The sequence below is a fragment of the Lissotriton helveticus genome, chromosome 10 (assembly GCF_964261635.1).
Source record: "Lissotriton helveticus chromosome 10, aLisHel1.1, whole genome shotgun sequence".
NCBI lineage: Eukaryota > Metazoa > Chordata > Amphibia > Caudata > Salamandridae > Lissotriton > Lissotriton helveticus.
Genome location: NC_136071.1, coordinates 37,886,631 through 37,902,086, shown reverse-complemented (window position 1 = coordinate 37,902,086; position 15,456 = coordinate 37,886,631). Strand labels below are relative to the sequence as shown.

General features: G+C 48.3%; 1 protein-coding gene across 1 annotated transcript; it reads right to left on the bottom strand.

Annotated features, from left to right (window-relative positions):
- Positions 1-11,130: 11,130 nt before the first annotated feature.
- On the bottom strand, positions 11,131-14,710 carry LOC144785321 (uncharacterized). Its single transcript, XM_078664284.1, has 3 exons — positions 14,547-14,710; positions 12,543-12,814; positions 11,131-12,252 (listed from the first exon to the last, which is right to left on the bottom strand). The coding sequence occupies exons 1-3, from the start codon at positions 14,708-14,710 to the stop codon at positions 11,192-11,194; spliced, it is 1,497 nt and encodes a 498-aa protein (XP_078520410.1). The 3' UTR covers positions 11,131-11,191.
- Between the last annotated feature and the right edge of the window lie 746 nt (positions 14,711-15,456).

Sequence of the window (15,456 nt, the reverse complement as noted above, 5' to 3'; positions counted from 1 at the left end):
ACCCTGCCTATGGGATCCAAGGCCCTCACATTGGAAACCCTGTGTCAGGATATTAAGCACAGAAGTATTGCTAACTTAGTTGACATCTGCTTCCTGGAAAGGAACTTATTAGAAGGCCGGGAGTGGAACAAATTTAAGACTTTGTTAAAATCCCATAGGTAGGAATACTGAGGTTCCGGGACACAGATAGCTGTATCCCTCTCAGCAGCTTGCACACCAACAGGTGCCCCACAATCGGATGGCCATCCACTGGGATATAGTTGGCCGATATTGCCAATCTGAATGTGTTGATTGATCTGTAAGCCAAACCCTCCATCGCTAAGGTAGCAAACAAATTACATGGACAACATTGGCCCCCATCGGACCCACCTGTTGTCGAAGACACCAACTCCCCTATCTAGACCAGGCGGGGCGGTACCTCTTGTTAGTGCTCTCTGCCCAGGACTTTGCGAGTAGTGAGGCAGAGTCTGCTGAAAGGGCTGGTACTTTCCAACGTTGTCTGTAACCCGCCAGGCCATCAGATGAAGACCGCGTGAGGAGGAGTTAATGGGGATTCCCCTGAGGGTTCTGGAGGAGATCTTGAAATTGGGGTAGACGGATTGGAGAATCCCAAGAAAGTACCATCAGAACTGGAAACCAGGCTTGCGACCTCCAGATTGGCATGATCACTACCATATCCGCCCGTTGCCTCCGTACCTAGGTGGAGACTGTCATTATCATTGCAAAGGGGGGGAATGCATAACCTTCTTCTGCACTACAGTCCTGAAGGAATGCATCCACAGCTATCGCTTCCGGTTCTGGGCGCCAGCTCTAGTACCTCTCCAGTTGGGCATTCAGCCGAGAAGCAAAGAGGTCGATCGAGAAGGGGCCGCAACTGGCCTGGAGTTCCTGGAATACCCTGGGATGTTATTTCCATAGACTGTTGTCCTTTAAATGGTGGGCGCACCAGTCTGCCACTTGATTGGGCACACCCGGAAGATGCTGTGCTGATAGTGATATCTGGTTGGCCAGACAGTATTCCCAGAGGTCTCGTGCCAGATCCGATAGAGCTTTGGATCTCGCCCCCTCTAGGTGATTTATATATCAGATTGCTGCCTCGTTGTCCATCTTGAGGAGAACACAACACTGGCCTTTGTCTCTGGTCCAACATTTCACAGGGAAGGAGCCTGCCATTAACTACAGGCAAGTTATGTGAAGATCCCATTCTGAGGAAGACCATTTTCCTCCTGTAGAGATAGCTCTGCACCGAGCACCCCATCCTGAGGAGCTGGCATCGGATTCTATCACTAGGTTGGGTTGGGATCTGAAGATGGCCCGACCATTCCATGTCTCCATGTGGGAGATCCACCACTGCAGCTGGGTCTTGGCCTCCTCTAAGAGGGGCACACACTTTGAGTAGGTGAGACCTCTGCGAAGATGGGAGCATTTGAGGCGTTGCAGGGGCCTGTAGTGGAGGGGACCTGGAAATATGGTCTGCGTTGATGATGAGAGAAGGCCCACCACTCTGGCTAGATGGTGAAGATATATTGTGGGCTTGGCCAGTGTGCATCTCAGTTCGTGTCTGATCTTAGACAGTTTGCAGTCGCATTGACTGAGTCTACCACGAAACCCAAAAACTGCATCTTCTGAGAGGGATTGAGGTCTAATTTGGACTCATTGACCACAACCCCCAGGGATTCTAACAGGTCTACCATTCATTGCAGCTGGGTGAGCAAGCGAGGGCACTGGTGCATTATGAGGATATCGTCCATGCATACTATCAGTCTGATACCATACGAGCTGTGGAGCTCCACCACTGGCTTCATCACCATGGAGCGGAGTAAAGACCTAAAGGAAGGGAGGAGAACTCAAATACCTGAGCATTCCACTGGAATTGAAAAAAACGTCTGTGAGGGGAAACAATTGGGATTGTAAGATACACATCTCTGAGATCCAGGCAGACCAGCCAGTCTTGGCTCTGTAGAAGGTCCCTTGGGAGGTGGATACCTTTCATTTTGAAGTGGAGATAGGTGAGCCACTTGTTGAACTCATTGAGGTTTATCACTGGGCGATAACCCCCGTCCCGCTTTTATACTAGGAAGATATTGCTGAGGAAACCCTATGGATGGAGGGTTGAGGGTACAATGGCCCTTTACCTTGGGAGAGCTCAAACTTCCCTGTCTATCAACTCCATCTGTTCCCTCGGAAAGAAAAGCTGTACCGATTAACGGCCGTGTGAGTCTCTCCGTGGCAACCGTCAAGTGGAAGAACGACTCGCCGGCCGCTGTGGGGGGTGAGAGGTGCTCGAGCAGGAAGATTAAACAGAGCTCGGTCCCCTAGCGGTTGGAAGCCGCACAGCGCAGAGAGCCAGTCACAGTGAGAGCAGCCGCAAAGGAAACAAGCGACTTTTCCAGAGCCGCTAACAACACAAAAGAAAACCGGCACATTACAAATGTAGCAATATTCAAGCGCATACGCTCAGAAATACTCGCACGTGAGAAAAAAAAACAATTAATACAAACAATCTTCACCTTTACCACAGCGAAATACAAAGAGAGAAACAAGGCCCTTATCTTGATGCTGCTGGAGCAGCGGAGAAAAAGGAGGGTAGAGCGTCCTCGGGGGAAGTCATTGAAAGACCCTGCTTCGTGATTGGACTTTGTCAATTACGTTTTCTTTTGTCATTTCCCCGAGCATCTTGGGAAATGTAGTTTGTTGTTATTATAATAAGTGATGGCTGCTGGAGAATAAAGTGTGTAAAGATAAGCCTAATCCGAAGCCTCTGGTCCTGATATAGAATCTGGCCTCCCAGCTTGTAAAGGAGATCCTGCCGGACCGCACCTCTTGTGCAGGCACTCAGAGAGGTGAAGAAGGTCTGTGAACCACCATTGATGAGGTCATTCAGATCCTATTAATATCATTGTTGTCTTGGATTTGTACAGCTTGATCAATAAGGAATAAGGAGGATTGGTGGAAAAGTGTAGAGCACTGTCCTTGACTAGTCAATCAAAAGGGCGTTCCCCCTTCAACCCAGTTAGTGAAATCTGGAGGCACAGGTTTGTCATTTTGCTTGGCTTTTTGAACCTGCAAACAGGTCTATTAGGGTATAGCCCCATTTCCCAAAAAGTTCTCAAGTGGTTTAAAACCTAGTTTTGGTTTTCTTGCATTATACTACTGAGAGAATCTGCTTCAGTATTTTGAACACCTGGAAGGTGTGCTGTTGTAAGTGTTATGCTCCGCGCTATGAACCATTTTCATATGGTCTGTGATTTGATAGACATAGTTTTGGAATGTGTCCTTCCCAGTGTATTCAGGTAAAGCATTGCTGTAGTATTGTCTGTCTGAACAATCAGAGAGTTAGTATTTATCGAAGGAAGGAAGGACTTCCATGCTATGTGAACCACTCTAATTTCTAGTAAATTGATATGGTAAGATGCTTTTTGTCCTGCCATACTCCTTGATTCTGTAAATGACCTACGTGAGCACCCCATCCTTGGAGGGTAGCCTTTGTGACAAGAGTCTGGGTTGGAAGATCCTGATAAGGGGACACCCGCTTTTGCAATTTCCAAATTGGTTCACCATGGGAGATATTGGAGTGCAGACTAGAGAGTTAGGGCCAGATGTAGGTAGCCAAATACCGGTCGGTAACGGCCAAAAATACCGAATTTCGGCTGTTACCGACCGGTATTTGGCTATTGAGATGTAGGGGCCCAAAAAAGACCGATTCGGTAAATACGAGTCGGTAATTTACCGAATCGGAAATTACCGAATCGGAATTTACCGAATCGGAATATTCCGAATCGGTATTTACCGATTCGGTATTTACCGATTCGGAAATTACCGAATTCTTATTTACCGAATTGGTAAATAAGAAATGGTAAAAAATGAGTTTTGAGATGTAGCAAACTTCTAAAATACCGAATTTCATGAAATTCGGTATTCAAGAGTCGGTATTTACCATGGATTGAAAGCAGGTGGTAACCAGGTGCAGGCTATAAAAAAGGCCTCAAAATGCAACATTGTGACCAGAATGGCGGCATTCTATGGGATAGCAAGGCGGCTACGGCTTCAGGCAGCAGGAGAGAGGGTCTGGAGAAGGGAGGAGCAAGTCTACAGAGAGAGGATAACACTTCTTCAACTCACTGAGCCAGAGATATTGCAAAGGTACAGGCTACACCCCCAAACCATCCTGGACTTGATCAAGGACCTGCACCCACTTTTGGAGCACCCAACCCCAAGCGCGCATGCCATCCCACCCCATGGGCAGGTGCTCTGTAGCCTACACCTGCTTGCATCTGGGAGTTACCAGGGGTTGATTGCTGTGGTAGGTGGGGTGTCTCAGAGCTGCCTGTCCCGTTTCTTCAGGAAGTTCCTAGAGGCCATGATGCAGAGGATGCATCATTACATCTGCTTCCCTAACACACACGTGGAACTACTGAAGACCAAGACTGACTTTTATAAAATTGCACATTTCCCACATGTCATCGGCTGTATAGATGGCACCCACATCCCTATATGCCCACCTGCTGCCACAGAGTACATTTACAGAAACAGGAAGTCAACCCACTTTATCAATGTACAGGTAATCTGTGATGCCAACAACATAATCACGGACATTGTGGCCAAGTTCCCAGGAAGTACCCACGACTCCTACATCTTTCAGAACAGTGGGATCTACACACGCCTGACAGCGGGGGAATTTGGCGAAGGATACCTGCTAGGTAAAACACTGTGACACACCCTGATAGATATAGCAGATGTATGTGTATGTGTGCATGTGAGTAATGGTTTTCTCATTTACATATAGGGGATAGTGCATATGCCGTCCGATCATTCATCCTGACACCCTACCTCAACCCTTCAACCCGCAGCCAGAGACGATACAACGTGGCGCACAAATCAACTAGGAACGTTGTGGAGCGCACCTTTGGCCTGTTAAAAAGTAGGTTTCAGGGGGAGGAGCTTTGCGGGCATCTAAGATGGTCGCGTGAGCACAGAGCTCCCCGGACCCGCGCCGCCCTTGGCAAATATCCTGACTACATCCTGATTTTGAAGATGGGCTTTTGTTCACTAACCCTCGCTGATCTCAACATTCTTTGACGGATTGAATTCGGAAGTTGGGATCCACTTCTACATCGCCTCGAACTTTTGCGGCCCGCCCTGAGACGGACCGGGGGCTCGGTTGCTCGGCAGGTCGGGGAGTAGTTTAACAACAACGGCTGAAAGGGTCTCCTCTCGATCGACCCCAGTTTAACTTTCAGTTTCGTTTTCTACTCCCGGCTCGGATTGATGGAAGCGCTGCTCTGATCGATCCTCGGCCGGCCTGGTGTTTCTACACTGCTTTGTGCTGTCCCTACTGAGTGCCTTATCTCCAGCTTTCTTGGCGCCTCTGCCAATTTGATCCAGTTTCATTGTCTGCTTGGCCACTCTACACCCAGCCATTTTTACCAGGTCGCGCGGGCCCCTCCGGGGTCCCTTCTCCTATATGGCCACCAGACCTGATACTGATAGGCGCAAGATCAAGACACCTCTCCGTGGGGGACAGACCCAGACGAACATTATGGATCATTACTCTCAGTTAAAGGGGTCCCCCGGCGGTGCTGGTCGCACTTCTGACGATCCTAAGGCTGATTCTGCGGCGACCTCGGAAGTATCGTTGCAAGACGTCATGGGTGCCATTACCAGCATGAAGGCCTCCATGGGACAGCAGTACGAGGCCCTTGCCTCTAAGATTGACACGGTGGCCGTCGACATCACGCTGATTAGAGCGGACTTGGCGAAGACTAACGAGAGGGTCAATTCGTTGGATTTGAAGACTTCCAGTCTTATTACGGATGTCACAGATGCTCAGACTGAGATCGGTAACCTGCGTTCCTCTCACGACATGATGGCCCGTCGTCTCGAGGATTATGAAAATAGGGCCCGTCGTAATAATGTACGCCTTATCGGTGTCCCTGAGAGTCCCGAGACGCCTGCAACTGACCTTCTTGTGGAAGATCTGGTGACGAATTATCTCGCTCCCACCGGACTTAGCAAATTCTTTGCTGTTGAACGGGCCCATCAAGTCCCAGGTGGGAAGGCGAAGCCGGGTGCCCCCCCGAGGCCTATCATTGCCAGACTATTCCACTTCAGGGATAGAGACGCTATCCTTCAAGCCTCGCGGGACAAGGGCCCTGTGAAATTCGAAAATGCCTCCGTGACCTTTTATCCCGACTTTACACCGCTCGTTCAGAGGCAGAGGGTGGGATTTCAGGGAGTAAAGAGACGGCTGCGGGACTTGGGCCTTAAGTACGCCATGTTGTTTCCGACCAGACTTCGGATCGAATATGGGGAACGTATGTTTTTCTTTGATCGCCCGGACAATGTTAGTGACTGGCTTGACTCTTTGCCCAAGAGAGACGATCGACCTGGACACCCCGGTGGCGCCAGAGTGAAAGTGACACCGCGGATCCTGGCGTCTGAACTTTTCTACTATTTCAGCTGAGTCTGGACATTGGTTCTCTTGTTTTTAGACTAGATTGGCCCGAGGGTGGCGGGGGGGGTGAATGGGGACTCTTCCTCCTCCTGGGTTCTTTGTGTAGATTAGTTTAATGATGGGGCGACAGGCACACTGCAAGTTGGGGTGGCTTATGAGTCGTACGCAGGGGTGCAGGGTGGGGGGTGTTGTAACGGGCTCAAGTTGGGGGGTGGGGGGGGGGTGTTTGTGTGTTTCTTTTTATTCACGAGGCATCGTATTGGTTTTTTCCTTTGATCTGGTCAGTGGGTCCTGTGTGGGTGCTGCTCTGCCTACTTCTTGGGGATGGGGGGTGGCGAGTTGAGACTGCTGTCCTGGAATGTCAATGTGTTGGGAGACAGGATAAAGCGAGGGGTTGTGTTACGGTTCCTTAGACGCCATTCTCCCGACATTGTCCTTTTGCAGGAAACGCATTTAATAGGTAACGCATGTCAGGCCATGCATAGACGTGGATACCGGCTGGTGGCTCACTCTGGGTTTACTTCTGGTTCCAGGGGGGCGGGCATTCTTATCCGGTCTTCTCTCCCTTTTGAAATTGATGAAGTGACTCTTGACGACAGGGGGCGCTATGCGGCGCTCACTGGTAGATGGGAGGGGAAGACACTGTCCATACTTTCTGTGTATATTCCTCCGGGCCTACAGACCTCGACTTACGCTGATCTCGGCAGGGTTATATTGGGGCTTCCTGAAGGCCTCCTGATTCTAGGTGGGTATTTTAATTCTGTTGTTTCTGGCACTTCTGATCGTTGTCCCCCTAGGCATTTGCCTAGATCCCAAATGTGGCTGAGTGACTTGCTCGAAACCTTCGAGCTGGTAGACAGCTGGAGGTTGATTCACCCCACGCAATTACAGTACACTTTCCATTCCGGGGCCCATGGCAGTCTCTCCAGATTGGATTACTTCTTAATGCCATCGGTCCAATCCTCTTCCATTAGGGAGGTTCGTCAGCTTCCTAGGGGTATTTCTGACCATTCCCCTCTGTGGCTTCGTTTTGAGGTCGGGGCGGGCAGTGAGGGTAGAGTTGCCCCTATTAATCCCTGGTACTTCTGCAATCCCAAAACCCACTCTGAACTTGTGAAAGCTATTGACCATTATTTCGATGAAAATGTGGGGTCTGTTTCCTCCGCTGTTTCATTGTGGGAAGCCTTAAAGACGGTTGTTCATGGGCAATCCCTGTCGCTGATTGCCGCCGCCAAGAGGGCTAACAATGTGGAACTTGTACGCTTGGAAACCGAAATAACTGCACTTGAGGATGATCTTGAATCAGGAGTCTCTCGCACAAAGCTGCACTCCCTCGGTTTGAAACAAGCCGATTATAGAGCTCTTGTTACGGATGTGGCGAAAGTGATGTATAGAGAGCAACAGGGTAGGTTGTATGATGTGGGAGACAAGGCTGGTAAGCTGCTTGCGTGGTTGGACAAGAAAGAGAGAGTGAATCGTGTTGTTCCGGTGATTCTTGGTCCTGCTGGTGAGTGTGTTACGGACCCAGTTGGGATTGTTCAGAGTTTTGTAGACCACTTTAAGATTGTGTACGCCTCGGTCTGTGGTAGAGATGAGGAAGACTCTCGCTTGCTGTTGCGGGATATCGCATTGCCCTGCCTTTCTGACGCCGACAGAGACCTCATGGAGGCTCCTCTCACGGTAGATGAAGTTGCGGTGGCTATACGTTCCCTCCGTTCTGGCAAGGCAATGGGCCCCAATGGTTTACCCATTGAACTGTACAAGCTGCGACCCGACAAAATGGCGCCCTACTTAAGGGAGATGTTCCTTGAGGCTTTGGAGTCTGGTTCCCTTCCCGCTGATCAACGACTTGCTACCATTGTAGTTATCCATAAGGAGGGGGAAGCCGCGGGATTGTTGTACTTCGTATAGACCTATTTCTTTACTTAATGCCGAACCTAAAATCATAGCTAAATTGTTGGCTAATCGTTTGATTAAGGTGATCGGAGACTTGATCCATCCAGATCAGTCCGGTTTCATTCCACATCGCAACACCGCCCTTAATCTTCGCAGACTCCATGGAGTTCTCGCGAGAGCTGGGACGCTCACCGAGCCGGCCATTTAGGCTTCCCTTGACGCTACCATGGCCTTCGATACCATCGAGTGGCCCTACCTTTGGGCTGCCCTCTCGATGTTTGGATTTGGACCGGTGTTCATCGCCTGGGTGAAACTTCTTTACGAGAGGCCTTTGGCTCAGGTGATAGTTAACGGGAAAATGTCTTGTGTTTTTACACTTGGGCGTGGTACCCGGCAGGGCTGCCCGCTGTCTCCGCTGCTTTTTGCCATCGCTTTAGAACCTTTGGCTGAGTGACTCCGTTGGGAGCCTTCAATGCGGGGCATCCGGTGGACTCCCGATTTTGAGGATCGAATCTCACTACATGCGGATGACATCCTTCTCTACCTCACCTCACCTCCCCTTGGAAGTCCTTGAATGTACTTTTTGATGTTCTGACCTCTTTCGGAAAGAACTCGGGTCTCATTATTAATTGGGCTAAATCCTGCGTCTATGTTTTGGCGGGAGATCTCCCTCCATTGCCTCGTAGATTTCCAATTCAAGTAACTGAGACCGGCCTTAAGTACTTAGGGATTTACGTCTCCTTGGACCCCTCTGTGCGCTACGAGCGTAATTTGTTACGCCCCCTTCAGCAGCTCAAGCTTGATGTTGCACGCTGGCGTGGGTTGCCGTTGTCACCACTTGGTAGAGCGGCGCTTTTCAAAATGATGTCGCTGCCTCGATTTTTATATGCACTTCAAAATTCATTTGACCCAGTTTCTTCGGGTTATTTTCATGAAGTGGAGTGCCTACAGAGACAACTGGTCTGGGATGGACGCGCGCGCATTGCTCTTTCCAAACTCACGCTTCCGTGGTATGACGGTGGTTTTGCCCTCCCGGATATCAGGCGCTATTATTGGGCTTCTCAGTTGAGTGCGATCAACCACGCGACTTATGCTCCCGGCCCTGCCCCGGCTTTTTCTATGGATACATTTCTTCTGCCAGGAGGGACTTTTAACAGGGCGTTGTATTCCAGGGGACTCTATGGAACACTGACCGGTCCCACCAAAATTGCCGTACGGGTGTGGCAGGATGCGAATGCGGCATTGGGGTGGTGTGGTAGATTCACCCGCGTGATCCCTTTGTATGATTCTGAATGTTTGGGACATCTGTGGAGAACGAAAGGCTTTGATAAATGGGATATGATTGGTATAAGCAAGGTAGGTGATCTATGGACGAAGGGTACCGGCAAGTCCTTCGATGTTTGAAAGCGGAGTACGAGCTTGGTGACACGGAATTCTTTAGGTATGTTCAGGTCCGTCATGCTCTATTGTCAGTTTTTGCTGTGGGTGATGATATTCCTGAATCCTCCCCTCTTGAGGACCGCATCCTAGATGGCCATGTGCCCGACAGCACGATTTCACTGATCTATAAGAAACTGATCAATAATAGAGCTGATTTGCTTGTGCGCCTTAGGGCAATTTGGAGTGCTGACGGACTAGAACTGGATGACGAGGACTGGCAATCTGCTTTGTCCTCGCCTAAGGAGGTTGCTATTCCTGCTCGCCTTAGGTTTGTCCAGCTTAAGATCCTCCATCGTGTGTATGTTACTGGTCTGAGTCTGGTGCGCATGGGTTATTCTTTAGACGGGTTGTGCAAGCGTGGCTGCGGTATGTCTGGCACCTTCCTCCACATTCTATGGGAATGTCCGGAGATGGTTGAGTTTTGGTCCCGAATACATGTGGTGATGGAGAGAGTTACTGGTGTGTCGCTGCTGCCCGAAGCCAGGCGTTGTCTGCTGAATGTCTGGGAACCTAATGATTACAACACTGCGCAGATCAACTGGGAGACCCTTGGTAATATGGTTGCGAAGTGAGATATCGCTCAGCTCTGGGGATCCCACAGGCCACCCACTGTATCAAAATGGAAGGAGAACATGGATTGGTGCATGTTTCGGGAGAAGACTGTGTACCTATCCCGGGGCAGGCCCAAGAAGTGGGGTAGGGTCTGGTCTCAATGGAATGCATATCGTGGAAATATATGTACTCCCCCGCAAGATGTATATCCCGATGCCTCCTTGTCCCCCTAACTGGCATTCCGATTTCTATTGTAGATAGTATTACTGTTTGTTTCCTCGCCTATCCCCCCCCCCACAAATATTGAATGTGCTGTCTGTACTGTACACTAGAGCTCTGCCTACATGGATTCATGATCATGCTTTACTGTATTTTTGCCTTGTGAGTTTTGTTAATTTATTTGACTGTTTTAATAAAAATTAAAAAAAAATTAAAAAGCAGGTTTCGCTGCCTCCACGAAAGTGGCGGGGCACGGCAGTACTCACCAATCATCTGCTGTAAGATAATTGCAACATGTGCAATGTTACACAACCTTGCTACAAAGAAGGGCACAGAGGTTGAATTGAGCGACTATGAGGACCACGATGATGAACATGCACTACCTGAACCAAACACAGCAGGAGTTGCGCCACCAACCGATGGCAGACAGAGACGGGCAGAGATCACACAGAACTTTTTTTGAGTAAGTAAAGAGACACAGACAGGTGGAGTATGCACCCAACGTAGTTTAATATTTGGCACTACACAGGTACTGAAACGCACAAATGTGCAACACAAATGTCATCCATTTAGTAATGGTAGTCCTGGCTCACTTCCCCATTTAAGGTCATGGAGTGTGGGCTGTATAAGTCATTTGCGGCCACACTTACCAGTGCCAGATGAAAGTGGCTGGCTGTCCTCACTGGGTGTTTGGGGTGTTGGGTCACCATGGCGCCTGCTGCTCCTCCGTGTCTCAACAACAGGGGGGCTTGTCATGCTGCTCCTACTGGTGCTTTCCTCACTTTCCGGTACATCCAGAGCAGCAGTTTGTGCTGTCTGTGAATTAAGCAGCACCTCTACAGCACTGGTCACACTTGCAAGGCCCCTAGACACCTCATTGCTGCTGTGTGTTAGTCCCTCTTGCATGTAAATGCATGGTCTGCATAAAAGAGAAATGTCTGTGGCCAGGCGGTTCATAGCCTTAGTTTGTTGCTGCGCATGTTGCCTGTCCGTGCGCCTTGCTAACCTGTCCTGGTCCAGTTTTGTGCACAGGAGCTGCACCGATTGTGTCATTTCCCGCACACCTGCAGCCATCTCCTTCATATCTGATGCCATCTCTTTATTCTCATCGACCAGTGCACTGATGCCCTTCCCTATGTTTTCCATATGTGTATTCAGGTGCTTTATCTGGCGTTGCACAGACTGGATGGCCTTCCCCTGCATTCTTTGAATCTTCACCATGCTACCCTCCAGCCCACGGAAGACACTGGGACCCTCCACATGTTGTGCAGCACTGCTATCTCTGGCCCTGCGGCGTCTGGTACCTGTACGGGCAACCTCTGCACTGGACTGCTGTGTGGCAGTGCTTCCTTCCCCAGCCAAGGTTTGGGTGTCATCCCCCTCCATTTCACCTGCTGAAGTGTCCATTTCAAGCAGTGGAGCAACTGCATGCCTCCTGCTCTTTTGAGGTGCAGGTGTTATTTGCGGCTGTGACGCAGGCAGTTCAGGTGAGGACAGTAGCAGAGGGGATCCTGAACATTCTGGGGATGCCTGCAGATGTGGAGACATTTCAAGGTCTTGGGATGGTGGCAGTGGTGTTGATGCACCAGTGTCATCTGTGCCATTCTCTGCATTTGTGCCTGCCTCCTGGCTGTCATCCCTCTGAGGTGCAGTGACTTCCTTCTCCCTGGTACACCTGCGAGATGTCTCGCCTGTGGACATAAAAGCGTGCATTAGCTCTGTGCTCCTGCCTCACGGCTTCTACAATTAAATTATTTTCACTGAAACACTGTACATATTGCCTGAGCCTCATTATGACTGATATGTTTTACCTAACTTGTTGATTGCTGTGCTGTATGAAATGGTAGGTCTTTCAATTACTACATGTCCCATAATGCACTGCTCCTGTATATTACTACCTCTACTGGAGTGGGGTTAACTTTGCCACATAGGGAAAAGCTAAGGTGATGGGGTGGGGGTGATTGCTGTGCATGCGTCTTACCTTTCCTAGTGGCAGCTCTGGCTGAGCTGTCTGCATCTCCCAGTCCACAGACGCTCTCTGGTTCAATGGTGGACCCCACCAACTCCTCCAGCTCAGTCAGGGGAGGTGCACGGTTCTTCCCTCCTCCAGTTTTGTTTGCCTCTTTGTGGAGCTCTGCAATTTTCTTCTTGGTAATGCTCCTGAGGTCATACCACCTCTTTTTCAGGTCATCTATGTCCCTTGGAGTCACTTCTACAGCATTCACCTTTGACTGTATTTCGAGCCAAATCTTTCTTTTGGCAGATTCAGCCACAGTCAGGGACTGCTTTTCAAACTATTTCTGGTGTTCTTTAGCCACCTCCTCCACGAGGACCTGCAGCTCCATGGTGCTAAATTTTATTTTTCTCTTCCTCTCTGGAAGTTCCTTTTTACTGCTGCTTGCCATTTTCAAACTTTAAAAGCACAAAAACGTTTTCCTGTGGCTCAGTGACTCAGCTCTGCTTTCTCTGCCTCTCCAGAAGCTTCTAATTAATTCCAGCTGCCTGGGTGTAGCCACTTCCTGGCTGTGAGGGGGTGGGTGGTAGCACCTGATTGGCTGACTCCTAAGTTTCACTTTCTTACCTTTCCGATTCGGTATTTACTGAATCGGTATTTAACGATTCAGTGGTATTTCCCATTCATTCCTATGTGCCAAAAGGCCCATAGGATTAAATGGGAAGCGAATCGGTAAATACCGATTTGGTAAATACTGAATCGGTAAATACCAATTCGGTAAATTCAGAATGGCAGATACCGAATCGGTAAAAACTACTGATTTTTTACCTACATCACAAATACCAATTCTAAAATACCGAATCGGTAAAATTCGGTATTTTAGAATTGGTATTTTGAAATTACCTACATGTTATGTTATGTTATATTAATTTATTGTGCGCAACAGCTACTCCAGCCAAGGAGCGTCCCGGCGCAGAGACAAGGAGAACATAACACAACAGGAAAAGATAAAACCTAAAAGGGACAGCTAGAACAAGAATGTTTTAATAGCTCTCCGGAAAGGCAACAGGTCTTCTAGCAAACGGATTTCAACTGGGAGGGTGTTCCAAATTAGTGCAGCTTTCACGCTGAAAGAACGACCCCCCATCCGGCTGAGTCTGAATCTGGGGACCACAGCAAGGGCTTGGCCCTGGGATCGAAGACTGCGGGTGGGGACATAGAAAGAGATGCAGTTGGACAAGATTTCGGGGCCGATACCTCTTAAGATTTTAAAGGTCAAACAAAGGACCTCTAGTCATAAGTTTCTGTTCCCAGCTGTTCCAGGACTGCTTCCATTTATCCTCCAGACACTGTTGCAATGGTCTTAATTGAAGTCTGGCATGGGGAACTATAAATACGCAAGATGACATTGATCCCAGTGGGGACGATATCTGTGGAGCTTAAGGATGATGTGGTTGCAACAGAGTGAGACATTTCAGGTGGATAGATGACAGTCTCTCCTCCGAAGGATACACTTTTGCCGATTGGCTATCTAGAATAGTACCCAGATATTTTTGACAGGATGTACTGTTGCATTCTGTATGTTGAAAGGAAGACATAGTAGTGAGAACGTGTTTAGACATTTCTGGAAATGCTTTAGAGTTATTTCAGAGGTTGGACTCTTTACTAACCAATCATCAAGATAAGTATAGATGAACAGCTTTTGCTTTCTTAGATGTGCTACAAGACAGCCAGGCATTTCGAAAATCTCCTGGGTGCCGACTTTAGTCAAATGGAAAGACTAAAAATATAAGATGTTTGGAACCTACTACGAATTGTAAAAACTTTTGGTGTTTCTGTATGATCGGTATGTAGAAACAGTCATCGTGTAGGTCGATAGCACAAACCCAGATTTCTAATTGTAGATGGGAATATATTTGGTGTAATGCCAGCCTCCTCAACTTTTCCTTTTTTATACACTTGTTTAGATTTCTTAAGTCTAAAATGGGACTGTATTCTTTTTTGGGTCCTTTCTTTCAAACCAGAAAGTACCGAAAGTAAACTCCCAATCCTTTTTGATAGAGCAGAACCTCCTTCACTGCGTTCTTCCGCATCAATGTGTTGACCTCCTTCTGCAACAGATCTATCTGATAGTCTGATGGTTTGGTTGGTGGTATTGAAGGAGGAGGGGGATCTGAAATGTAGAGAATATCCATTCTGCACAATATTCAATGCCCATTTGTCCTTGGTTATTTGGCACCACTCTTGGAAATATTTACGTATACTTTCTCCTACTCGAGTAGGTGACAGAAAATGAGGAAATGATTGTATTGCTGGAGGTTTTTCAGCAGATGCAGTTGTGCTTACTGGAGGCCTTCCTTCCCTCTAGAAGATTTCCTGAGGTGGTACGATTTCCTTGGTTGCTGCTGCTGGTGGTACAAGCAATGAGGGGTTTGAACCCTCTGAGGTAAGTAACACCTGTCATAAGGTCAATATCGCTTCCTGAACTACTTTCTCTTCCCCAGGCCAACTGCTTTGGAAGTGTCCATTTCAAACTTCATTTGTGACATTTATTCACCCAAATGTGAGTCGAATAATGTTGAGCCTGAGAATGGTAAATTAGCAATCCTCTGTTGTGCTTCTGGTTTTAGGTCACTCAGTCTCAGCCAAGAGGTGCTTCTTTTGGAGATGCCATGGCAGTACCCATGCGCCATCAAATCTGACGAATCTGCTGCTACCACAATAATTAAAAATTTCCTAGCTAGTTTCAATTCTATTAAGGACTCGGAGGCAAGGATTATGCCTTCTCTCTTCGCTTTATTATTACAGCAGCCTTAGAACAACAACAAGACTACCTTTCCCTTAAACCTTAGGGAAAGCTGTAGTCAACAAAAAATGTCCAATCATAACATTCCTTCGTTATCCAATCAGGATAGTTATAGTTATAGTTATTGATTTATAT